This window comes from Melospiza georgiana, chromosome 6 (genome assembly GCF_028018845.1).
Source record: "Melospiza georgiana isolate bMelGeo1 chromosome 6, bMelGeo1.pri, whole genome shotgun sequence".
Taxonomy (NCBI): domain Eukaryota; kingdom Metazoa; phylum Chordata; class Aves; order Passeriformes; family Passerellidae; genus Melospiza; species Melospiza georgiana.
The window spans coordinates 12,571,159-12,597,938 of record NC_080435.1 but is presented as its reverse complement, the minus strand read 5'-3'; the positions used below and the strand labels follow the sequence as shown (position 1 = coordinate 12,597,938).

At 43.6% G+C, this 26,780-nt stretch overlaps 1 protein-coding gene across 2 annotated transcripts; it reads left to right on the top strand.

Annotated features, from left to right (window-relative positions):
- Nucleotides 1-21,107, top strand: C6H11orf24 (chromosome 6 C11orf24 homolog). Of its 2 annotated transcripts, none has more exons than XM_058026334.1 (6): nt 1-75; nt 869-991; nt 4,949-5,045; nt 16,852-17,090; nt 18,050-18,166; nt 19,317-21,107. In XM_058026334.1, the coding sequence occupies exons 4-6, from the start codon at nt 16,934-16,936 to the stop codon at nt 20,462-20,464; spliced, it is 1,422 nt and encodes a 473-aa protein (XP_057882317.1). In that variant the 5' UTR covers nt 1-75; nt 869-991; nt 4,949-5,045; nt 16,852-16,933; the 3' UTR covers nt 20,465-21,107. The 2 variants fall into 2 exon arrangements, with proteins under 2 accessions (XP_057882317.1, XP_057882318.1); XM_058026335.1 differs by lacking the exon at nt 1-75 and adding an exon at nt 281-351.
- Nucleotides 21,108-26,780: the final 5,673 nt, after the last annotated feature.

The window sequence follows — 26,780 nt, the reverse complement described above, 5'->3', positions numbered from 1 at the left end:
CGCGGGGCCGCGCCAGCGCCGGCCCGGCGCCTCTCCCGCCCCGCGGCCGCCTCCTCCAACGGACCCCGCCGCGTCGTGAGTTACGGGCGGGCGGTGACCGCGCCCGGGCCTGAGGGAGCGCGGGCGGGAGGGACGCGGTGCCGGCGAGCGGCCGTGCCGGGGGTCCGCGGGGGGCGCGGAGCCCGGGCGAGTGCGGCGGGCGAGGAGCCGCGGGCCGCGCGGGGGGAGCGGCGGCTCGGCAGCCGTTCCATGAACTGCCACACAAGTTGCGAGTGCATCTGCGGCACGAGTTGCGAATGAATTTTGCCGTGAGTTGCAGCCCTGCCCCCGCAGCAGCGAACGCTGCGGTCGGTGAGCGCTCCTCGATGGTTTTGTTCGTGGGGAGGCGGGAGCGGGGAGAACTGGGTCTCATTGCGGGGAAGAGGTGATTGACTCAGCAAGTAACTCACCCCCGAGTGTGACATTTTTAGGCCCTTTGGGCCACCTCAAAGATCCGGTGTCTCTAGGAGTTGCCACCCTTAGGCACGGCATCGCTTATATGTAAATATATCGCGTGTCCGAGTAAATAATGTTGAGCGTGTGCAAGTGAGGTTAGGCTGGTAAGTGGCATCCTGTGGTATTGCACTGAAATCTTTTTCAGTTTATCCCAGCTGAAGTGAAGGTTTTCAGCAGATTTAACTGTACCCTGTGCAATGTTAGCAAGGTGTCAGCTGGAGCCCAGGAGATGGCAGGGAGAATAAACACCGTTGTTTGACCAAGCTCTCAAATATGGCATTCCATGGGAATATCCTCTTGCAGTGAATCTTCTGCTGGTGGATACAACAAATCCTTTAACTTTCCCCTCTGTCTCCCAAACTTTGTTTTCTAGGATTGGCAAAGAAAACTCCTGTCGCAGGATCGTGTCAAGTAATGTGCCTTGGTGTCCTACATGTTAACTGACTGAATCCCTGCCAGACTTGGTCATGCAACACCACTGCTCTTTTCTGATAAAGTGAGTTATCTGACTGCTTACTGGAGGGACAAACCCAAGAAATCCTCCTCACCTTAAGACAGATTGCCATCGAGTTTTGATGAGCAGTGTAAACTTGCTGATAGTGAGCATTTGGTGACCTTTAGTCCTCAGAGGGTTTATGACTGAACAGTAGCTTTGAAAACTAGGCTACGGGGTGCAGGTTGATGCAATGTTTCTGTCTTAAAAGTGATGTTATCGGGTTAAGGGGTAGATATAAGTCCAATTGTGTCAGGAACCCACGCATTACCGAGGAAACCGTGGGCCGCTGCAAAACGTCCAGAAATGGACAACACTGCACAAACCAGACCAGTCAAGAGCCTTTTTTATTATTTGCACATCAGTCTCAAAACATTGTTCCAATGGAGACAGGATGTTAACAGGTCGCTGATCCACACAAAATGTCTCCCAAGGGTGGGGTGATACAGAAAGACATAAAATCATCTCAGTCTAGATTTCAGCCAATCATACATGGAAAAACACATATTGACAAGCATTCTATCCAGTCTTGTAAAACACACATAATGGTAGTTAAAGCAAAGACTGGTTCATAAGAGACAAAGAACAGAGCTCTATTCATGCTAACCTTCTAAGGATATACATTAAATAACCTTTTTGCCATCCTAAAGCCCATTCTACAGAGGCCTATTGTTATTTATCACGTATGCTCTACTGCTTGGGAAACTTTTCTGCTATATCTGCAATGCTAACAGAACTTCAGTCTGAGACTTATATACTTTTTTTAACCATTTCCTAAAAACCCTCTAACTTTATGGATTCCAACACATGTATTTTTGTATTAATCTAATCTATCTACCATAATCAACCACTACTCTATATGTTAATGCAGTCCATTATGTGGCAATGGATAGTTTAGGAGAAAACCATCAATTTTTATTAGCTTTCATGTCTGTAGTAGATTTGTGCATGTGTTGGGCATGTTTGCTGCTTGATTCTGGCTTTTATGTGTATATAATGCATGCATACACACATGTATTGTTTTAGTACTTTTTTGGAAGAAATTCCAGGCTACATGTCTCTTAACATGTTGGTAAGGGCATCTTTATTTTTTGTTTTTAACTGCAAATTCTCTACTGGATTTATAAACCCATCTGCCAGGAAACAGACTTTGCATCTGGTTAACTATTATTGAAATTCTTATTGGCACATCGACACAATCTGAAGCCTCTGCCTTCTAAGGGTAGTCTCCTGGCACAGGCTTTTTGAAGGGAGTAATTTGCAAGCAAAATTTCAGGCTTTGGTGATGAAAAACTTCCATGCTGAAGACCCGGTGATGTATTTAAAATGCCTGGATGCATACCCTAGATTACAGGAAACATACTAGCAGACTTTTCACTTGTATGTTACTGGCTAAATTTTTAAGTGAGAATGTTGCAGGGACATTAAGGAATGGAGATGTTTGTGCATGGGAAGGCTGGAGGAAAAAGCAGTCAATTCACCAGGACTTGCAGGTAGTTCCTCAGCTGCTGTGCATTGCAGAGCAATAAAAACCCACACCAGCTGGCCATTTGTCCTTGTTTCAGTTGGGATGGGATGCTTCTCTGAAGGAGGTGTCTGTACCTCCTTTAGGTGCACAGCTGGTGCAAAGCTCATTTGTGAGGTACACGAGATACCCTTCCCACCCCTGTCCCAGACAGTAATTGTAGGGTGAAGCTCCATGGGTTGTGCTGGACCAGCAGCCAGACCAGTTGATCTTTATGACTTTTTTTTCCTTCTGCCCTTAGAGGGACTGGGAGTATCCCTGCTGTGTGTGCTGTTGCTGGATGCCATCTGACACTGTGTGCTCTGGCTCAGCAAGGTTGTTTCCCCTCCCAGCTTCCAGCCTGTTCTGCAGGTGTAATCCTTTGTCATACGCCACATGTCAATGACACCAGCCTGTCTGGCTGTGGGAAGGGCTCCCAGAGGGCTGTTGACTTGGTTGGTAGGGGAGCCAAGCAGTCCTATGAAATAAACTGCTATTGAGCCCTCTCTTGCTTGATGGTAGCAAGCATTTGATGTGTTCATTCCTCCAGTCATTTCTTGTTTCCTTCCTACAGCTTAGACTGGGGGGGAGTTAGTGAAGGAGTTGTGAATTGGCAGCTGGAGTCTAAGGATGCTTCTGGCACAGGGACAGTGACAATGCTGAAAATTAGTGCAGGCAGCACCTGGTTGTGCATTTTGGGTTCACAGCTCTTCCAGCTTTTGACTGCTGGCCATCCAAGTGAGTCCCCGTGCGGGTGAGGTGCTCAGGGTGCTTGTGGGGCAGCAGTTCATTCAGGAAAGGACAGCTTATCTCTGCCATGGTATGGAGACTCCCTCCTTGAAGGAATGTCTGCACAGACATTTTTGCATGGTCCTGTGAACAACTTATCCAGTGAAAGTAAGCAGCAAGAACTGCAGAATTGGGCTCTAATGCTCACTGGAACCACGTGATTGTCTTGCTGGTGTGTAAAGCTCTTTGCTGTTTTGCTGTCTGGCTTGTGCATTGCTTTGTTTCTGTGGATGAAAACCTTGCATTTAGCTGAGGGCTCTGCTTTGCTCTTCTTGTCATTTCGCTGGAATGAGGTTTCCTAGGGCAGTTTTGAATGTCCATCACCATAGGTGCCAAAATGTCCAAGAGTCTTCCATTTCCTTTGCTGGCTTTATTTTTCTTTGCTGTTCTGGGCACAGCCTCCTCAAGGCATAGATGTTGGGTTTTAGTGCTGAGAGGTAGGTGTGCTGCTGCGCTGGCACCAAGGTGGTGCTGTGTAGTGCTGTCAGACTGGCTGGGACTGAAACCCTGTCTCCAGTGGTGGCATTGCCGTGGTGGGAAGGCTGCTCTTTAAACACCCTTTGTAGAATGTGAGATCTGGAATGACAGTGTGTGGGTCTGGATTCTTCATCACATCCTTTCCTCCTGTTGCACGTAACTTATCAGCCATTTAGAAAGCATGATGGGTACTTGTTTGGTTGGTTGCTTTCTTGCAGGACAATGTGCTGTGAAGAAAGGAACAGAAGGTAGAGAGCCAAGGATTTGGGTACTTGTTTATTTGCAGCCAGCTGGACTGTCCCCCAGCATGGCAGGAACCACAGTCCATTTGTACATCTTGCACCTGCTTGAGGAACCAGCTGGTGCCCCATTTGAGCAGGCAGTTTGGCCTGTGCTGGCCTTTGGGTTGCAGGGGTGTGCCTGGATTGTCTCTGTGCATCACCACAGCTCCTGGCACCTTTGCCTGGGGAGACTCAGCTGGGCTATGTCCCCTAAAGGACAACTAAACTGTGCTCTGCAGAGGTGGCCATGGGGTGTCCAAGCCCCCACAGCTACCTCTGTTATTCCCTAGGTACACAGAGAGGGAAGGAGAGGTGGTCTGTGTACAAGAGCCTTTTTATTAACTTACTGAGACATTGAGCAAGTCCCCTTTACTGCTTCTGCTGACAATGACTGTCCAGCAGGGCATTGGGACTGCCTTCCCTGGCTCCACCTGACTCTGACTTGGTGCCAAGCCCAGAGAGCTACTTATGCAATAGTCCAGCAAAACATGTCAGTATGTATTCCTCATGTGTCCTAGTTTCAGACTTTAAAAAAAAGAGGTGAAGAAGAGTGGCTGATAAAATTTGTGTTGAATTTTACATGTATGTTTGTGTTGGATTTATATTTGTTTGGCTTGAGGAGACTTTGCAGCACTTTAACTAAATCTGTTTTTAAATCCACTTAAGTTAAACTCCTACTACAACTAGTGTGTGGAGAGCAGGATGAAATCTCATTAATTTTAATAGGATTAAGCATGTTCTTTTGCTGAGTCTTCTGCTCTTTTTTTTTTTTTTTGGCTTTTCTATATAGAAAGCAGGATAAACTTTTCCACTCTTCCACGTCTTTGTGAAAATGCTTTGACAGGCTCTCAGAAATGACTCTCTAGTTGCATACAATAACATTTTACACATTTTTTCCTCTGCTTTCAGCTGTAGTCCTACTGTATCCAGGCTTTTATTGGCTTTTGCTTTCCCTAAAGGCGCAATAATTCCTGACAGCAAGAAAACAGTTACAAGTGTTTGCATGGTAAGTTTCTGCACTTAAAATCATTATTTTTGCTTTTGGTCTCTCTGGATAGATTTGAAACTGCTGTAAAACAAGCCAATTAGTAGAGAGAAACTCTGTAGAAGTCAGCAGGAACTAAGCATGTGCAGGTGGGTGAGGGCAAAAATTATTTCTGTTCACCAACCAGCAATAAACTGAAGTACAGCAAATAAAGGTAGAAGTGGTTTGCAAGCAAACTAGTTGAAGTGTAATATCTGGGGTCTAAGATTGAACAGCTATTAACTGGAGAGGAAGCTGCTTCATGCATTTGTGTTACCTCTTTACTTCCACATTTCGTAGTGTATGTCATGCCCTGAATATCAATGTTGATACAGGAATTTGATTTGTTTGTAATTTATATTACAGGAACACTCCTCTTCCCTCTCTCTATCTGAAAAGACAAATCCCACAGCAGGTATTTCTGGATGTCCCTGAGATGCTCCTAATGACACACTAACTACATATGTGCTTTCCTAGGAAAAGCTGACTGTGTTGTAGCTGTGCACTAAGCTGGATTTCAAGAGACTTGATTTACATTTTCACTTCCAGCTCTGCTCAGTTCCTCCTATAGCTATACACAAATGACTCAGTCTTTTCACACCCCTTTTCCCACCCTGTGAGATAAGGGAGGGTTGATCCACCTTTCCTCTGCTCTGCTCTTTTGAACTGATGCCGTGTTGTGCTATGGACTAATCCATATTGCAAAGGTTGGGCTGGTGTTTTTGTGTCAGCAAAACTCCTCTATGACATCAGTCCTTTTGATGAAACTTTACATCATCAGTGTGTTGTCTTGCTGGCAGTAGCATCTAGATTGAAGTTCCTGTATCTAATTAAAAAAGGAGAATGTGGTGGAGAAAAAAAACATTCTGGGGTTTTTTTGCATAAGATAAACAGAGATTGGCTTTTTTAAGGGGGTTAAAGATGGGGATTTTCTGACAGGTGAGAAATGCCCAGTGATACCTTGAAATTCTCTATGGGCAAGCAAAGGGCATTTATTCCCATCATAAAAGGGTTAGGCTTGGAAGGGACCTTAAATGTCATCTAGTTCCAACCCCCCTGCCATGGGCAGAGATGATCAGGGTGCTCAGGGCTCCTTCCAACCTGGCCTTGAACACTTTCAGGGAAGGGGTATCTACAGCTTCTCTGGGCAACCTGTGCCAGTGCCTTACCACCTTCACAGTGAAGAACTTATGCCTAGCATCTAATCTAAATCTCTCCTTGTCCTGTCACAGTCTTCTCCTGTAAAATGTCCATCTCCCTCTTTGTTATATGCCCCCTTGAAGTACTAAAGACCACAATGAGGTCTCCCCGGAATCTTTTCTTCTCCAGCCTCAACAACCCCAATTCTCTCAGCCTGCCTGTGTAGGAGAGGTGCTGGACCCATCCCTCCAGGTGAGGTCTCACCAGAGCACAGCAGAGAGGCAGAATTCCTTCCCTTAACCTACTGGCCGTGTTCCTCTTGATGCAGCCCAGGCTTTCTAGGCTGTAAGCATGCATTGCTGAGACATGAATGATATCTTCATCAATGATGATGATTTTTTAAGGGATTGCCAGCAGTTTATATTTGCAGTGTGGTAGTGGCAGGACCCACGTGTTGTGGCTGTAATGGCCATCTCTGAGGTGGCTGGAAATGCATCACTGACAGTGCCTGGGATATCCCTGACTCCAGTGGGCACATTCTGGGTGGTGAAGCCAGCAAAGGAATGCAGTGTCATGGGCCTGCTGGTGGCTGCACAACTCAGTTCTGGGCAGGTCCCAGGTTCCACAGTTCTGCTAGACTTATTCTCACATATAAACTTAAACATGGGCTTTGTGTGTTTGAAGAATTATTCTGCCTAAGACAGATAGGCTAATGTGGAAACAGCTGGTAACGTTCTGCAGGGACACTTGCATGAGTTTGAGAAGCACGTGGCCTGGTCTGGGCTCTAATGCACATGGCTTTTGTTGCCAGCTGACTTGGTAAGCAAAAGCAGGAACTTGTGTTTGTTTGCTGTTCAGCAAATAGCTTTTGACTGAATCCCATGTATTCATAGATTACTGTTTGTTGCTTTTCTGTCCATTGTGAAGGGAGCAAGGATTTCTAGGCTTTGAAAGTCTAGTAATGTATAGAAGCTGGATATATATTGATGCAATGAAATCCAAAATATGTGATTTAGCAACTGTAACAGAAGTGGGTTTCCAGTGCTGATAATCAGTCCTCTTAAGGAATATCAGAATGAAAGAGTTTAAAAATAAAATATAAACAGAAAATGCTGGTGAGTTGGAGGATTTTGGTTCCCTTTTTTTTCCTGCAGGTTTTGGCAATATTAGTAAGCTGTTCTTTCTGGGTGGTATGTTCTGCACTTGGTCTTTGACCCCTCTGAAAGTGGAAACAGATGTAATGCAAACTGTAGAGTAGGCAACCTGTCCCCTGGGAGCTGACTGAAAACAAACCCCTCTACTGAATGAGCTCTTAAGTTATTGCATGTCTTGGGACAAATTTGTTTGCAGTAAATCAGTAAGATAACACCTGCAGAGGTCCCTTCTGGAGTTAAAATACATGCTCCAGAATTGTGATGAACAGCTGACTCAGGCATTCACATTTACAGTTGCTTCTTAGCAAGATGCAGTGAATGCCATCCAGTGAACACTGGGCTGTAACACAGGATTTCATACAGAGATTCATCTGCATAAATGATGTCTGGGTGGAGAGAATTTGTGAATAAAATACATGGACAAATTTATTTCAGTATTTTTATCTAATCTCCAGGAATGTTACTGCTGGAGGGAAGTGCTCTAAGAAGCAAAGACTGAAATGGTGGGCATGCAGTTTAAATGGTTAGAGATTGTTTGATTTTGTAGCTATTAAAATGCCTCTGCATAGGTAGAGAGTTTTTTTATGTTAGCCTATAGGTGCTAGAGGGTTTGTTAAGCAAGATGCTCTTCAGATGGCTATGAGAAAAAAAGGCATATAAACCCAAAACTAACCCCAAAATCCTCAACGCATGATCCTCACTGCAGTGCAGTTTTTTTTGCTCCGCTGTCAGCTTGGGCAGATTTACCTCATGATATAAGTCCAGGCAATTGAAGTGAAAGTGCCCTTCTCCATTACATCCTGAGAAGATGCTGGTTCTAAACTGCCCAAAATAGAGAAGGAACCTGAAGAGAAGATTTCTGGTCCTCTGACCCATTGCTGTCTGGAGTTTTCTCTGTTCTCTTCTGGAAAATTTCAGATTTCTGGATGATTTTAAGAAGCAAACATATTCTCAGCAGTTGACAGTTGCAGTGCCAAACGTGCATTTTGTCACTCTGAGATTCCTGACAGTCTGTAGGGTTGACTCTGCTGCTATAGGGCAGTTCTTGGTTTACTGCAAACTGCAGCTTTTGAGGAAAGCAGCATTGGTGCCACTTTGTGTTCTGAGGCAGTTTAGTGGTGGGATTTAACCCCTCTGCTTCATTACAATTGAACAGGAGCAAGAGCAGCTGAGAGCCAGGGGCAGGTTTATGGGTTTGAGGTCCCTACAACCAGCTGATGGGACTCTTCAGCCTTCAAGTTGGATTTGTTAGTCTGGTCTCTAGTTCTGAGGGTCCTAAGCTTTGTTTAACAAAGGATGAAGCTGAAGAAGTGTTGCACCTCAGTGCTGGCTGCCTGGGTTCTCACTTTTCTGCATTTATAGCCATTTCTCATTCCAGTCTTGCAGAGTCTCTAGCAGCAAACAATTTGAAACAAAAGGTGTTGTTTGATAGGTAGAAGTGCATGTTAATTCAAGTGTGAATTCTTTAATTCTTGGCACATCTTTTGTTTTGTATCTAATTTCATTCAGTCACAGTCTGTTCCACCTGTTGATTCCTGACCTACAATGGTGTTCTGCTGATCTGATGATACTGGACAGGTTTGTACTGGATACACTGGAGCTGAAATCTTCAGAACACCAGTCAGAAGCAAGCAGTGAGAGTTACTGCTTGTAGTGTGGTTTTCACATCCTTGTCCTTTCCCTTATTTTTGTTGTCAGAGCTTGGATAACCTCTCCCCTTGCCTAGATAATTAATGTATGGTGAGCTCATCTTTGAACCAGGTCTATCTTGTTGGTAGTTTGGCTTTTCTGGTTTGCTGTTCCCCTCATTACAGGATTGGGGCATTTTTGGCATAAAATCAGTAGCCAGAGATTTCTAATAGGTTCAGTCTTCCTGCTGCTTCTAGGTCACAGATTCTGGAGGAGTAAGAATAATCTCTTAATTTTGTTACAAGTTCAGGTGTTAAAATTTGAGAGAGAGGTTTCAAATTTGGGTTTTTTTCTGTTTGGTGCTGTATTGCTGAGCAAAAATTGAAGACTGATATTAGCACAGAGGCATCTGAGATGGCTTCTGGAAATATCTGTATTTGTGACGCCATCTGTCCAGTCAAATACAGAACACTTATGACATTTGTGTCTGGTACAAGTCAAACGGGTGTTTGTGGTAGTTGTCATCTCTCTTGGTGAGCTGCTCTGCTGACTTTCTGTAGAGGCCCATGACATTCAGGTGTCCCCCCGGAATAGCTTTGTAGTTCTTGTTAGCCACAATCAGCAGCAGACAGACAGACAGACCTTTCATATGGAGCTCAGAAAGGTTTGGAGGAACCTGCTGCTCCCTGTGCAGTTCCTCTTCCATGAGAGAGGGGCTCTGGGGTACTGGAAGAGCTTTGAGAAGCTCAAACCAAGCTTCTTTACTTTGATTGATTAATCAGATTTTGAGTATCAGGACTGAAAACTATAATAAAGAGTTACTCTGAAATGGAAAAGAGGGAACCTAGAACAGGTAGGAGAGCAGAGCTGCTGCCCTGCTGACTTGTGGGACATGAGACAGAGCTGGGCTGAGGCACTGCTGCAGATGCTGCCTTGGCAGCTCATGAGGGTCAGGAAAGGGAAGGATGTTTTTCCTCTAGGTTCTGATAACAGGTTTAAATTCAGATTGGTGCAGGACCTGAAGACTTGCTGGCTAAGAAGAGCCTGCCACAAGGAAGACCAGCAAGGATGAGGAAAGCTGCTGCTGCATTTGATTCTTTGTTGGGAAAAAAATAGATTTGGCTAAGCTTTCCCTCCCACCCTGCCCTGTGATTTCCACACCTGTCAAGCTGTCAAAATCACAAAGCAGGGATGCATGTGCCAACAAACTTTATTTGGTATTGCTGTAAGTGTATTCCTGGCTTGGAGACTTTAGGAAGAATCTCTTCTTTGTCCTAACATATGTATGGTGAAAACCTCCCCAGTGTCATATTGCATTGAGATAAGCTGGAGTGTCTTATTGCTGCATCTCACCTGGGAGAGCTTCCATATGAAAATACCTTTGTTTTTAACCTGAGTTGTTTGCTCAAATAAGGGAAACCTCCTATAATCTTGGAGCCTTCAGGGTGTTTTGCTTGTGAGGATAATGGGAGCTGGAGCCATACATGTTTGGATTTTTGTTTTTAATTTGTGTTTATTTTCCATATTTCAGGATATGCACAAAGATCTTATTTCCTTGAAGAAAGGAGAACTAGCCAAAAATGTTTCCCTTTCTTCCAGTTGTTTTAGGGATGAGCAGACATTCCCTTTCAGTCACAGCACTGGGCTCATGTTTTGGCTGTTTCCAGGCTCTCTGAACTTAGGATTCCTGAGTTTCTGAGCTCCCACAGTTTTGCCTGATGCTATTGTAGTGTAAGGTGACATTTTTGCTGTGTGTAACCCTACTGAAAACCATGTACAGACTTAAAATTCCTGAGCAAAGATGCAGAACCTTGTGATCTGGATGGAGGTATGTCCTGTGTTTCCATGGGCCTAAAATTAGTATTTCAGCTACATGAACCTATAGAGAAGCATAATGATTTCTCAGAAATATCGAGAGTGGAAGATAACATTTCAGTGAAACTTGGATTGCCAGGTATTTGCTGACTGTGGTAAAACTGTGCAGGGCAGGAGGTGAGTGGGTGACCAGACTTCCAACACACTGGCACTTGCTCCAGCAGTAACACTTGGTTATTTGTACCTTCAGGCTGAAGTTGCTGCTTGCTAAGTCTCTGTTAGCTCCACACTTGTCAGTTTTGGATTCAGCAGCACCTCAGGCTCAGTTTATTTCTGTGCATGTGGAATGTGCTGGTTCCACCCCTCAGCAAGCATGAAGCACCTGCACTGCAGAGCACCTGCTCCTGCAGGCACTTAGAGGAACCAACATCAGGAGCTGCACCTTTACCCTTCTTGATGAACTTTGCTGTGTGTTAGTTCAAGGGCTGCAGAGTTCGTGTGGGACCCCACTGGGATGGTTCCTTTGAGGGTCTTGTTGAAAGCTGGTTAATTTGAAACACATGGTGTGAAATGCCCTGCATATGATCTCCAGTTCCCATGAGACAGCAACACGTCTGAGAACTCCTATCTGCTTCGGGTGCAGACCAGACTGGGGAAGGTTGCAGCTGAGCCATAGTGCACATTTTTATTGCTTAAAGGTATTTTTGTTGACAGATTTATTGTTCAGCCACAGCTTTATGCAGTTAGCTTTTGGCAGCTTGCTTTTCTGTATATTAAAACTAGATTGTTTCAGATATTTCAAAACAAGGCACATTTTCATAAATCAAATAGCTGTCTGATCATTTTTCACAGGAAAAATGTTTTGCTGAGTAGTACTTCTCAGCATCAGAACTGCAGCACATGGCACTAATATGAGTGAGAAAGGATGATGGATGGGTGGTGCTGGTTTGGAAGTTTTAAAGTTTACATTTATTTCTTCAGAGGCAAAGCATGATGGCCATGAACTGTGGCAATGTGGATTGTCCTCAGCTGTATAAGCTGTCTGCCTGCTGCCCTGAGAGAGGAACCAAGTGGGCAGCCAAGGAACAGAGAGATGGAGATGGGTAAAGCTGGTGGGAGCAGCTTTGCAGCTTGTCAATAACTTTGTTGGGCAGCCAAAGGAATGTGATGGCTCTAAAGCTGCTGTTCAGAGAATCATATAACTCCACACTGGGTCTGCCTCATTTGCCTTGGTGTTGTCCCTTCTGTCTCCAAGCCTATCTACATGTGCATCTTCAGTCTTGGAGAGAAGCTTGGGAAGTAAAATGCATGTGAGGATGCAGTGCAGATTCCCTGTCTCCTGTACTCTTGCCTTGATTTACAAAATGAGATGTGCTTGTCTTGCCTTAGCAAAATCTGGTTTAATTCTTGTTTTCTAAAGAGAGAAGCGTTGCACTTGTTCAGACAGCTGACATGTCAAGTGTTTAGCTGCAAATGGAAACAGGCCTTATGCCTTCTCAGTTTGATGGGAGAGTAGCATTGTTGTCTGCAAAAGGTACTCCACCCCTGTTTTCCCTGCTTTGTTGTTATACTGAAGATAGATTATTTCTTTGCTACTCCAACCTTATTTCATACCTAGTAAGTATGAATTTTGAGGCAATGTCTACTGGCTGTTCAGTGACAGCTCAAAGGAGCATGTGTTGCCCTAAATGATTTGCTTTGCACACTTTGTACCTGTGATCTCTAACACCCACATTCCCTATTTTTGTGGTTATTTGGTCTAGTTCTGTATCTCTCTTCACCCTGGTGCAATCACTGCATGCACCTTGCAGCTGCTTAACCAGGAACAGCTGAGGCTGCTGGGGGGGCCATGGAGGCAAGGGATTTATATTCCAAGGGCTTCTCTCTGCTCTTGCAACATCATCCCAATCATTGTTCTTTGCAATAATGATTTTTTTTTTATTTGTATAAATTCCTTGGCTTAAGCACTGTGAGATCAGCAAGAAGCAAGGAACTCTTCTGAAACCCAGCAGGCAGTGCCCTCTGGGTATGTGTGTGCATTGCAAAGTCATCAGTCATTCAGTTGTTGACTCAAAGTTATTCTGGTTTGTCAGCATGCTTATTCCCTGCTGAGTTACAGCCACAGATAACAAAAGTGAACTTTGTGTTTTTCAGAGTGTAGTCTTTTCCCAGATTTTATTTGTTGCTGTCTTTTGTGGTTTGGTTTTGCTTTGGTTTGGCTTTGAATTTCCTTGGGGATGTTTTATAGGCAGAGAAGGCAGTGCTTGAGAAGTGGATTTTGCCCCAATTTCTCAAAATTACTTCTGAGGGGATCAGCAGCATTCATCTCTTGCACGGCTGTCCAGATGGCTCGACAGGTTTGGACAAGAAGGTTTAGTGAGTGTTGTTTTGGGATGTGGGTGCAGGGGCTGGGTGCTCAGAGGGGTCTCTGGGTACAGGTGGAGCCATGAGGGACAGCAAGTCAGAAATACAGCTTATTGCTTGTGATAACAGAGGGCAGTTGTTAAATTGGGAAACGTGATCTGCAAGTAATTGTAACTCCTGTTCTGGATGAATGGAATTGGCTAAGGTGAAAGAGGCAAAACAACCCCACGCCTCTAGCTGATATTTATCTGATATTTAAGCATCCCAAGCCTCATCTGTAGTGCATTAAGGTATGGCTGCAACTGGTTATCCTCTCACTGGTCTTGGAAAGGAGCTGTTTGCTTGTCCGATACACTCACAGTCTGTGCATTGTGTTTGTCTGCTTCACACACTCCCTCTGCAGTCTGCAAAGGGATTTTTACAGTTGGCTGAAGGATGTTAAAAAGTGTTTTAAGCTTGTAATCTTGTATTGAGTGCCTTAGGGGAGGTATTGCCTGTTGGTCCCTGAGGAGACCATGTTTAGTGAGAGGCAAAGGGCGGCAAATCTTTTGTGCATGAGCTTGGCATGTCCCCCTAAAACAATGCTGACCTAATCCAGAAAGGTTGCCAGGTACTTTGGAAGAGGTGAAAGTTATTTTCTGAGATTTTGTTTTGCTCTGCAGTTGTTGCATTTAAGTGGAACCAAAGTCAGCTGTGCTGGAAAGGACTTCTAGTGAATTGATGTGGTTGGGGATACAAAGCATCTCTTTGCATAGGGGATGCATGTTAATGCAACAGCTTCCAGCTACTGGTGTTATCATTTGATCTTGCAAATATATGTAGTTCTTAGGTTGGTTGAGATTAATAATTAATAATATTAATGACAAATTTTATTTGTCCTAAAACTGAGATTTTAACAACAATAAGAGTATTTATTTATAGCTATAATCCTGTTATATCTGCAGTTTCAAAATGCAGTGCAAGATGTTTATTCTTAGAAGATGGTTATTATAATTTCAAAATTATTACTTAAGGTATGAAAAAGCCTCCTATAATAAATGTTTAGTGTTTGTATTCATTGCTGTTAATCCTTACTAGTTTATTTGAAACAGTGTATGCATACATTATTAAATGGGTAACTCATTCTCAGGGTTACTTCTTAGGTTGTAAAATAATGCTTCTTATAAAGCCTGGACCTTAAAAAGGGACATAAGTTGCACTCTTTAAAATGTGAAATATATTAATGATGGGTTTTTTCTTTTATGTTTGTGGATTAAGTACTGCTTTCTGAATCTCTGCCTATGACCTGTGAACTTTTCAAAAGTGCACTTACTTTGGCACCGTGTGGTGGGAGTGCAGGTGGCCAGACAGTGCTCTGAGGTGAAGTACCTCTAGTGTCTTTGAGGGAACCCAATTCACTTGTTTAAGTTGAAGGATTTGGGGTTTAAAGGAAGTCTTTGCTGTCTGCTCTAGGAAAATCTCTTGTGGGCAGAATACTTAATGTTTTCCCTTGCTTTCCCCCTTGCTCCCAGTCTTATCAACTGCAGCTTTCAATGGTTAATCTACAACATACGCAAAGAATGACAGTCAGAGTGTGATAAAGGCTGAGGCAAACTTGTAAAAGTGCCCTGCAATTTGGGGCAGTGGGAGAGGTATTGGAAATTGGCTTGACTGAACAACCCAAATTAGTATTGCCAATTCCCTGATGAGAATGTGGGGCTGCTTTCCTGAGCAGCCAGTGCTGGTGTAGCGTGTTGCAAAGGCTGTGCTGGTATTGCACAGGTCATCTCCTCTCCTGTCCTGATCCTTGCAGCTTTGCTGAGGTGACTTGGAAGAAGTGATAAGGAAAGAGCAAAGTCAGTCTGTGCTGTGCTGGCACAGTGTGTACTGGGAGGGGCACCGGCCATAGTTGGTACATTGGACTAGGTGGGGCTGCTGAGCTGCCTTTCCTTGCCAAGACTTCTGGCCTCAGGTCAGATTTAGAAATATTTCCAGCTGCTAGGTGAGATGACTCAGCTTGAACATCTGGCTGCACTGAGAAACCTGCTCACACAAAATGAGCCTGATGCTGTGCACGCTTGCCTCAGGGAGAAAGCTGCAGAGGGGTGCAAGGGCCCTACAGTCACTGGGGCTTGCCATCTCTCTGGGAGAGCAGAAGGTCTAAAAATGCCTCATCTGTTTTCAACAGGTAAAATAACTCTTTTTACTAGAATAAATAGGCAGGAAGGAGACTTTTGAATTCCTCAGGGGACTTGAAGTTTGACTAGGAAAATGGAATTTGAGGCACTGCATTTTAGTGTCAAGTTTTGTCCCCATTTTGGCTCTTTGACAGTCTAGTGTGGACCTGTATATTGTGTGTCCTCTGAGAAGCTTGGGGTAACTGTTTATATTTCATTCCTTTTTGGATAGGGTGGTTTTGAAGCTCAAGCTCTGTTACCCTGTTTGGGGCTTTAGGATATAATAGAAGGAAAAATTGGAAGCAAAAGTTTAATGGTACAGAGCATCAAAATATTGCAATCTGAGTCACAGCTAACAAACATTATTTAGGGCTTTTTTTGGAGGAGAAATAGCTCTTAGATTGTTAAATTCACAAGCATGGTTGAAGCTGGAGTTCTCATGGTTGAAATTGAGACTTCTAGCCTGGATGGCTAAATGAGGGTCTTACGCACATTCCTGAGGGCTGTTGGATGTTCTTGCCTGTGGTATTTATACATTCACACATGCTGCTCATTCTGGGTTGGGAGCTGCCTTTGCAGTCATCACATCCAGCTCGGGGATGTCACACAAGGCTGAATCTCAACACTCTCTGAAGGCTGTCACATTTCTCTTCATAACTTCAGGATGGTGACTAAAGCTTGCTTAAGTGATGAGGAAGAGGATTGTCCTTAAAAATTACTTAGAGAAGAGGCTTACAATGGGTCTAGTTCAGACTGAAATGTTTGGAATTTCATACAAAGCTCCAAAAACCTCAGAACCAAGAGGATAAATCCAGATAGAAGCTACTAAGCTACTAATCTGCTCTGATGTCAGTGGGAGCTGTTTCAGTGTTTTCAGTGACAAAAGCCTCTCCATTGGGTCAGTCACATGTGTGCATTAATAATGAAGGAAATGCATTATGTGTTGTTTTATGTGTGGAAATGAAGGCTTACTGTGGGTATGAATATTCTTCAGTAACAGCTGTGTCTATGTAATGTCTTGGACGACCAGAAGTACTGGTTTTAGCTTGTTTTCAATAAAAATTTCTTTGAGCTTTTTGTAATGAGCAGGAAAACCAAAGCAGAAATCAACCTTGGTTACTTGGTTTTGACTGACTTGGTGTAAAGGCAGGACCAGGACTGTAGTTCCCCTTATTATCAGTGTGCTCAAACTGGTGAAAACCCTTCTGCTGAGCCTGGGCACAACATTAAGGGGTCCCAGAATGAGTCCAAAGACATCATATCTGTGCTGCCACATGCTTTTGGGCTTTGAGGTTGACTGTACCCATGGCTTTTGACTTAAGCTGTTCTCCACTGGGACATGAAGGAAGGAGAGCAAAGTACCTTTTCCAAAGAAAGAGCCTCTCTGGGAAGTGGGAAAGGTCTTCACTCCTCCTGCCTCCGAGCCCTTGCTTGTTTGTGATGTGTAATGATACTTGCCTGCCTTTTGTATGTGTTTATTTTCCATTCCTGCTCATAGGGATATAAATTATTGTTTTCTTTTCTTAATAGGTATATTGCAGTGGATCTGAAGTTGACATAAGAGAGAATTTCTTCTGGGAAGAGAAGTTTCCCTGTGAGGCCGACCCTGAAGATGTGGACTGCCATTGTGTTCTTCCTGCTGATTTCCATCTGTTTTTGTGAACAACAACTTTCTGTCCTGAAAGGGAGAGGAGTCCATGTAGTGCAAATAAGCAGGCTAACCAGTGAAGAGCAATGCAGACAGGCTTGTCAGAGCCCAGGTGCTTCAGGTGAGGTTCTTGTCCCTTGGATGGAATTCCAGCTGCATTTTCTGCTCCTTGAAGGTCTCTGCTGCTTCTTAGACTTTCTTTTTTAATTCCAGTTGTTTACAGGCATTTACAGCTATGTGTGGTGTTGAATAATTTCTGACAGATTTGGTTAAATTGAATCCAGGACAAGTGCTTCCCAGGGCCCTTCAGGCTTCCGTAGGAAACAGCATGTGCTGTTGGTGTGCGCTGATGGCGTGCAAAGTGTTAGGTCACTTGAATTGCAGAAATTATTCCCAGCTGCCAGATGCTTGCAAGGGAGCAGTGCTGTTGCAGACAGCTGCACTAGAATGAGTAATCTTTGCTCCCTGGTATTTTTGTTTTCTGCCTTAGAAGAAACTACTTTGTCCTGCAACCAAGCACAGGGTTAAATCTATTGAGGTAAAAGCCTTCTCACTACATCTGAGATGCCTTACAAAGAATTAAACTTCCAAAAGAGTCTTCTAGTTGTCCTTATGAAGGCCCCCAATCTTTTTATGAGAAAGCTTGAAGCTGCTACAAAAAGCTGGTGCTGCTGTGGTGAAGATGAGACCTTGTCTCAGGTGGATGAATATCTGACATTCAGGTGGTTAGTAACCTCATAAAGATGCTGGTTTTAATGGCCATTAATGGTCATTTTCCTCATGAAGACATCTAGATGAATTTACATGGGTCCTAACTGTAGTGCACTTTGAATTGCTATTGTCAGGAGACACACAGGTGGGTAGGCTACATTGGCAATATTGGTTTCATTGGCTTTCTTTTGTTATTTTCACTAAGGCTGAGTCAGGATTCTTTAAGGTCAGACCTTCTAGATATTGTGTAGTTTGGGGGTTTTTTTTGCTTGTGGTTTTTTGTCCTTTTTTTCAATTCTTTAACTAGAGCCCCAAAGCAACGTCTTTGGTATCCTGTGTTCAGAAATCCATTTTCTCTGCTGTTTTCAGAGAGCCATCACTGTAATTGGTCTGTGCCCTATCAGAATCACTGCCTCCTCCTGCAGTGTCACCAGCTGAGTGTGTGCCAGAATGCTGGAGAACAGGACATCAGAGACCTGCTTGCAGGTAAAGCCATGTTTCAGCCTCTGGGAAATCCAGGGTCCTGATTCTTTTGCTTTAAATGCCTACATTTAACTCTTGATAGGCTTTCAGCTGAGGAGGATGGGTTGTGAAATGCCTGCAGGGTGGTTCTGTAGGTACTGTTCACTGGAATAACTGTTTCACTTTGTCCTAGGGATTCTGGCACATGCATGAGTGCATGATGTGTCTTTGAATAACTTTTGTAACACTTACTGAGTAGCAGTTTGTCTCCATGTTGAAGACATCATTCAAGCCATTTGCACGCCACACGCTGTCCTAGTGAAAATAAAGGCATAACAGATGTATTTATATATTTTTTTCAGAGAAAGAAAAATGTCCTGGCATTGTTTTTCTCTCAGATTGCCAGGGTTTTGTTCCAGAGTCAACAGACTGCTTTTTTATTCAGAGCAGCAATTGCTCATGGTGACTTTCCAGTGCCAGGGTATTCAGTTTAATAAAGTGACACAATAACAAAATGGAGCTTATTTATAAATGGGAAATCAATCTTATAAAGTTTGTTTCAAGAGTTCACTGTACCCAAATTTTAAAAAAAGTTTGTTCATGATTCTTTTGGGTTGGCAAAGGTTTCTCTGCAATGTAACAACTGGACTTGTGATAAGCAGATGGGATTTGTCACTATAAATCTAGCTCACTTAGTTGTGAAGGAAATGATCCTGGTGTATGAAAGTGTAAGTAAAAATTTCTGTTCAGATTTGACAAGTGAAAATTATGAATCTAGGCACAAAGGCTTTGTCAATGATGTGTAACTTTGAAAGCATGAATCCTCTTCTCAGGAACTGACATTTGTAGGACTGCTCCTGTTGATACTGTGCTTCTGCATTGTACCTCTCTACTTCATTATTCCCCTTCTGTGAAATTAACTCCCTGGATGGGCAAATATGAGAGATCTGTGGAAGAAAAACACAAACCAAAAAAACCTCAAAGGGATTATGTGCAATAAAGGCTGGGGAGTCTCAAGTTTTCATGTTGTTGCTGAATTTAGGACTGATTTATTCCACTTGTAATGTGTGTACTGCAGAATGTGTGTTCTGGTTTGCATGTTGGGGGTTGAGGTTAGATTTGAGCTTGAGAATTTTTTATTCTTACAAAAGTAATTTGTTTTGTCTTTTGGAAGAAATTGTCAACAGCAAATGGGACCCAGCCCTGTTTCACCGCCAGAGCCATCCACAGAAGACAGAGAGGATGCTGAATGCACGGATTGATCAACACAGTGTGCAAAACACGTTTTCTTCAATTGCTCAGACTCACAGTATTCATTTGAGGCATTTGCTTGGGGTTCAGAAGAGAGATGTCACAACAAATACAAGCAAACCAATTGCAAGTGATGCTGCCACCACTACTGCCCCTGCCATAACAACAAGTGTTACAAATGCAACTTTCTCTACCACTCACGAAGCGACTGCCAAAGCCTCAAACACCCCTGGAGGTTCTAATACTTCTACTACAACCATGTCATCCTCTGCCTTTTCTCCCCCTCATAGTAACATCTCTGCTCCCACTACCAGCAATGTCACCCAGGTGGTGATAACCAGGCAAAAATTAGCGAGTAGTAGCTCTGTCCCAGTACTGTCCCCCACTTCTGCTCCCCTCACTGTTCCTTTTGAAGCAGGTACCCAAGCACAGCAGCCTGGGCCAGGTAGCACCAGCAGCAGTGCTCCTCATGCTGACAGCCTCACCACTGCTGGAGCTGATCTGAAGACACTGACCACAGCACTGCCCACTCGCACCCCACAGGATGCAGGAACGTCTTCCAGCACTTCCATGAATGCCACGGCACCCATCCCAACAGAACACTCTCCCTCTGTGAATTCAGTGCATGCTGGTACATCACCAAGTCTAAAGCCAGAGGTGAAAACAGCCACAGCATCCTTGAATCAATCAGCTTCTCCTCTGGGCTCTACAAGAGGTGCCATGGCTTTAACTACAATCTCTACAGTAGTGACTACAACTGAACATGGGGTAAAGTCAACATCTGATGTCTTTTCAACAACCATGGCTCCAACAGATGCAGCCAAAACAACAGCTTCAGGCCTCACAGAAACTCAGGACACAGACAACGAGTATCTTCTCATTGCTGCTGAGCCCCTGACTCAGTACTTAGTGGATAAAAGTTCACTACTTGCAGTGCTTTTAGTTGGTACGTTCTTTTTCTTAACTGTTATAGTTCTTTTCCTGATGCAGGCCTATGAGAGCTACAAGAAGAAAGACTACACACAAGTGGATTACCTGATCAATGGAATGTATGTGGACTCAGAGATGTGAAGAGGTGGGGATAAATAGTAGTCAAGAGATGGAAGGGAGATTCGAAGTCTGCATGACTTGTTTTTCCTTTCTATCTGCCTATAACACAAACTGAAAGTGCTTCCAAATTTACTTCTAGTGCAATTGAGGAGAAATGCCATGTACTGTATTAAGAAAAAATAATAATTTTTTATTCAACTGTGCAACAGGTTGCTGCAAAACCATAAAAAAGGAATAATTTTTAACATTTTCATAATGCACAGTAGCTTTGGCCATTATAATTCATTGCAAAATAAATCTAACAAGGTGTAAGTTGCCATCATCTGAAAATGCTGTAGTGCTTTTCAGCTGTTTACAGTGCAGGTTGTGTTTCATTTGTTTCATGTGTGCTCCTCTGAAAGCAGAGCAATGAATGCTGTCACCTTTTGTGAAGTGCTCCCAAATAGCCAGATGAGAAGTGTGGAGTACTGTTGCAACAGGGGACTTTTAATCCAGTGTGTGTCATATTTCAGTGTGCTTCTTGCTTATAAAGAGGTCTGTTTACAAGGTATTGTAAACTCTGTTTACTGCTAACCCAAGGTATCTTTTCACCACAGAGTGGATTACTGTGCCTCTGCACTTAAATGATCTTATTTTTATATTCAGTTAATAAACGGGGTCCTGGAAGGGCAGATCTTCTTGTGTTTCTCATTTCATTGCTGTCTCTGCCAGTTCAGAAGCAAGCACATGGGCTTTTGGGGCTGGAGTAAATTAGCTCCACTTCAGTATTCCAAGTGTGGGGGCTTTGAAGACCTTGCTGAAAGCATGGACATGCCACAGAAGATACTGATCATCTTCCAGAGTACTGCTTCTATAATTTAAAGCCATTATGCTGTCAGTCTCCCAGGTGTGCAGACCCACTTACTGCTCATTATCTTCCATACCTAGGGCTCTGTTTTGGGTTTTCTTTTGCATTTAGGACAGAGTTGTTATTATTTTGGAAATTTAATTGCACATGCAGTTGCAACATGGCTCCCAAGATCTGCAGCTGAGAGAATGAGTAGAAAACACTTGATTTTTAGGCAAGTATTCTTCAGTGATTAGTGCATCTTATTTGGATGACACGTAAATACCAAAGTGCTGAATTGAGGTGTTGGGGTTTTTGTAACCATATTGATGGTTTGTCTCTCACTTTGAATTAGTTGGCTCTTCTTTAATCCAGCTTGCATGTAATCTTGAGTGAGAGCTGATAATAAGCACACCTCAGAATTTGAGCTGCTGAGTTCCAGTTTGATTATTTATTCAAGTTTTTGGGCTGTTTAGAATTTGGAGGGAGCCTTTACCCTGGGAGAGGCTGCTTTGTAGCCGACTTCCTTGTCAGTTGAGAGCGCTGTGGAAACAGCTGCAGAGAGCACAAGCAGCAGCACAGCCAAGGGGTTTGAACAAAATAGGCTGGAGAGATTTTCCTGAATCTTACCCAACGTAAATTTTGAGGGCAAAACTTCAGCAAATAGAGCGTGTTGAGGAAAGAGATCACTTGGTTTTCAGCGTCAGGGTGCATTTAGCAGTACTTTTTCAGGGACCTCTTCTGCCAGTAGGCAATAGGTTAGAGCATCTCTCAGGGTAAAGGGGTAGTGTGGTTTGGGGAGTCTGCCTCCTTGGAAAGTTTGAAGTATAAGTATAAGCCACAAAATTTACTCCATGTTTCCCTGGGGTGGGGCAGAATTTTTTCGGGGTCTCAGTTTCATTGTATTTTAAGATTACTATTAATAGGTTTGCCCTGAGCAGAAGGGAACTGAATTCCAATTTCTCTGCCTTCCAGGAGCCACCCGTGTAGAGCATCTGTGCAAACAAGGTGCTGGGAACATCCCCCAGCACAGCTGGGGAGTTGCACCCTGTTGAGGTGCTTGGGATTGTGTTGAGCTGTTAGCCTGTCTGGCAGATGCTGTTCTACATCCACCAACTCCAGAGATTTATCTTTACATAGTGATTTCAGGTTTCACCTTAATTGCAAGTGAGTCACTAACCACAGACCTAAGGATGTGGTCTTGAGCTCTGCTCCAGATACTGAGATAAGAGCTGTCTGCTGGCTCCCTGCCATCTCCCAAGCAGGAGGATGAGCCTTACCTCAGACTCAGCTCACTTCTTTTCCTCCTTGTTTAGGCAGCTTGGATAAATGCATTTTGGTGGGCCAAATCCAGGCAGTAGTGCTCTTCCTTCTCTATGTAGTGAATTCCTGCCTTTAGGAAGTGCCTTCCTACATAAAGGGTTGTTGTTGCAGCTTTTCTGCAGGTTCTCTGCAGTGTTTTTGGGGTTTTTTTCTAAGTTGCCTGAGCTATTTCCAGAAACACAAACTATGATCATCAGACTGGTGGTTGCTTATCTTGAAAATGGGGAGATTTTTGATGAACTTTGCATTCACTGTGGCCTTTTACATTTTGGTTTCTGTGGATGTGTTCACAGAGCTGAAGTTGGACACCAGATTCGGTGGAATGGAAATTTGTGAAGTTGCATTGGTATTTATTTTCCTCTTTGAAGAGATATTAGACTCTTGCACTGATTTCTTTGAGAGACTAGGAATGGAAGGGAGAGGAAAGTCACGTTAGTTAAAAGAAACTCTTGAGTTTTTTCTCAAACTTGAAGATTGGTATATTAAAAACAAATAAAACCCTCCAGGGATAATTTACATGGGAATTATATAATTACAAGAGTTGGAACTGAGTTACAGCTCTATTTACAAGAGTCTTGGGGAGTTTCTCATGGACATAGTGAGAATATTACAAGTACATCATGGCTAAATGAAACCACCACTATAAAAATCTTTGTGGCCTTTTAGCAGGTCCTTACAGGAAGGTGAGTACTCATCAGAATCTTGATGCAGTTCCCACAGCTGTGGTATGTTTACATCCAGGTCTCCTCATCAGATACTGGAACAGCCTGTCTTTTCTGTTCTTACTTGAGTTATTGTACTTCCAGGTCTGGATTACTTTCTCAACAGAAACTGAGCCTTTTAGTGTGAGCACCAGAATGAGTCTTACCTCAGTGCATTTCTGCATACAAGGGGAGATCTTTGTTTGCCATGGAGCCATAGAATGATCTGGGTAAGAAGGAACCTTTAGAGGTTATCTAGTTTTAACCCCAATGCCATGGCAGGGGCATCTTCAACTAGACCAGGTTGCTTAGAGCCTTGTTTAACCTTTCTATGAAGATCTCCAGGGATGGGGCAACCACCACTTCTCTGAGCAACCTGTTCAAGTGTTTTACCACCCTCATAATGAAAAATTTCTTTTTTATATCTAGTCTGGATTTACCATTTTTAGTTTGAAACCATTACTGCTTGTCTTATCTCCATGGTGCTCAAGTTGCAGTGCCAGCTGAGGTAGGTTTTTCTTTGCAGCCCAATGGTCTCATAATAGCTCAGTTTAGGCATTTAAAAACAAACAAACAAACAGAAAAACCCAAGTCATAAAAACCTGGGCAGGAGCCTTGGCTCTGGAAGGCTGGGTGTGTCTTCTGGCTTGTATGTTGAGATCCAGTTGTAAAGATTTGTCAACTTTGATGTGTTGTGTCTAGCTACTTGTAAGGCTTGAAGAAGGATGGCAGTGGGACAGTGGAAGGTGGGGTGCATGTGCAGTTTTCTAAAGGGCGCTTCTGACTTAATCTGCAAATATAAAGCTATTAGGATTTCTTCCCTTCTGGCTCTTTGAGATGGAGATCAGCAGCAGCAAACATCCACGTCGTTGTTTCTACCTCCACACTGTTTGTTTCTCTCTAGGCTAAAATCATCCTCCTGGAATGGCTTCCCTTGTTTTGCTTTTGAGGCCCATCTACTGCAATTTCATGGTGTACTGTTGAAGTAGTTAATAGTATTTAAAGGGAGAAAAATGCAACATCTTTGGAAACTTGCTTGCAGAATTCACAATATAACCATAGATAGGGTCCTACCAGGTTATCTAGAACACATCTGCCAAGAACGACATTCTGCTGCTGTGAAGCATATCTGATCCAAATTGGGATTCAGCCTGTTGTATGGCTAAAACAGGAACATCCTGGAATTAAATTTAGATTAGATTAATTCTAAATGCCACCTCCCTTTTGTTTAATTACCCGTACTAGAAGGACGTTGTTCTAGACAGAAGAGAAGAAAGGAAATAATATTGTATTAAAACATTTAAAGGAGTAGTAGGAAAGAAGACCTTTGCAATTTCAAATATGAGTTTGCAGTATGCCATGTAGTGTCCAGAGAATTAAAGAGCATATGCAGAACTCTTTAGCAGGACCTTTAAAGCAGCTTTTGCATGTAGCTGGAAAATGCTCAGGAAGGTCTGGAAATGGAGGTATCATGGAGCTGGTTTCTCTGGATTTGTCTGGTGGCTGCTTATTTTTGGCATCAAAAGAGGAAACCTGAGCCCTTCTCTGCTGAAGCATTTCTGAGGGCTTTTTCCACTGTGGGTTCTCTGGTATGCAGTAAAGGCAAGTGTCCTTAGTTCAGCTGGGTGAGAGTTAATTTTCCTTTAAGTAACTGGTACAGAGCTGTGCTTTGGATTTAGTATGACAAAAACATTGACAATACTCTGATATTTTAGTTGTTTCAAGCCAGGGGCTGCTTGGTACTCAGTTGCCAGCTGGGATTAAGCTGTGACAGCAAGTTCAGATTGCAACATCTCCCTGACCAGGGCAACTCCAGCTGCCTCCTTTCCATGGCCTCTGAGTCTCATGAAACTTAATTTCCTTTGTTGTGCTTGGCTGAAGTTGCCTCGTGTGTTCAAAAGCAAATGCTTTCATCTTGCACGAAGTATGGGCTCGTAAGATTGTGTTTTTCTAGAAGAAAGCAGGCAGAAGAACAGCAGAGCCTAGAGCTGTATTGATTCCTGTCTGCTGGAAGGATTAGGTAGCTCAGGGTTAGGGATTACTTTGACTTTTTGGGCTTGCTGGATAGCTGGTTATGGTGGGGAAAGCTGCTTTTTGCTCTACAGCCTTTGGGGTCGATGTCCTTGCAGTCTCACATCCTCGGATCTTGCCTTTCTGTGCTGCTGCTGGGCTGGGTGATGTGTTCAGAGCAGCCCTGCCTTGGCTGAGACATGCCAGCAGGTTGTGCTGCGGGGCTCCACAAGAGCTTGTCGTTCAGCCTCCCTCTGGCAGGGAAACCCCAAAGGAGCTGGGGAAAAGTCTCTGCCTGCTCCGGGGCTTCCTGGCCAGCCCTGGGTGATGTTCAGCTTGTGCTTTGGCTGGAGTTGTGTTTGTATTATGATGCGTGAAGGAGAGGTTCAGCAAGCGTGTAGAACTTGCCCAGCATCCTGCTGGTCCAAATTAAATGGGCTAAAGCTGTTTGGACTGGATTATACCATCTGTTTGAAAAAGCAAACAGCTTGTCTTCACAAAAAGTTGCTAAGTTATTTTAACTCTTTCAAGCCAGGACAGGTGAAACCAATTACACTGTTTTTGAGGGTCATGGATTTATGCAACTTGTTCCTATTCTTTACTGCAGATTATATAGCCAAAGCTTGTGAGGGTGAATACTGTTACATCTTTCACATAACTCTTCTAACATTGAGGAAAGGAAAAGAAAGGAGGAGATATTTATTCATCTGGAAAAAGCTCACATTAGAAGTGACTATCATGGTTAGTTAAAACAAAAACCAAGATTTAACCACATTCTAAATTTTAAATTAATCTCTGCTCTCAGATGTTGAGATTACAGTCACTGCTGCAGATTACAAAGTGAGAATTTTGAAGAGTACCTATGTTGTGATTTCTCACAAGTGCTGCACCCACTATAGGCACTTTCCTGAGCAACTTTGCTCATCCTTGGTCACTGCAGTAAAGCTGAACTCAGCAGCTGACTAATGACCAACATGGGCTGTACCGTGGGGCAGGAGTTCTCCTGCTCTTGCAAAACTGAAACCTTTTACTACAGTAGAGGAGTGGGGATGTGCACAGTGGCTGCCAGCTTGTCCTGCACCCTTGTAGCAGTGACAAGACTATCCTTAGTCTGGTGTGGTGCCCTCTGTGATCCACGTGATGCCAGGGAGCAGATGAGCCTGTAAAGTACCAGAAAAGAGAGTTTGCTCAGAGAGGAAGCTTTGCTGATGTTGGTGCACAGGCAGTACTGTTAGGGAGCAGCTGAAATCCTTGCTGATGACTTCTATCAGATTAGGTGAAGCTTGTTATATAGGGAGGTGCTAATTAATATAGTTGTTCAAGGGACAGGGGGTAAATGGAAGCAACTTTGGATGAACTGTGCACTTCTGACCAGCTCAGGTATGGGCACTCTCTGCTGGTAGAAGACAGCTTTGGGCTGATTCCTCCAGCATGCATCCTGGTGAATATTCCCAACAGTGAGAGAGCAGCAGCAGTG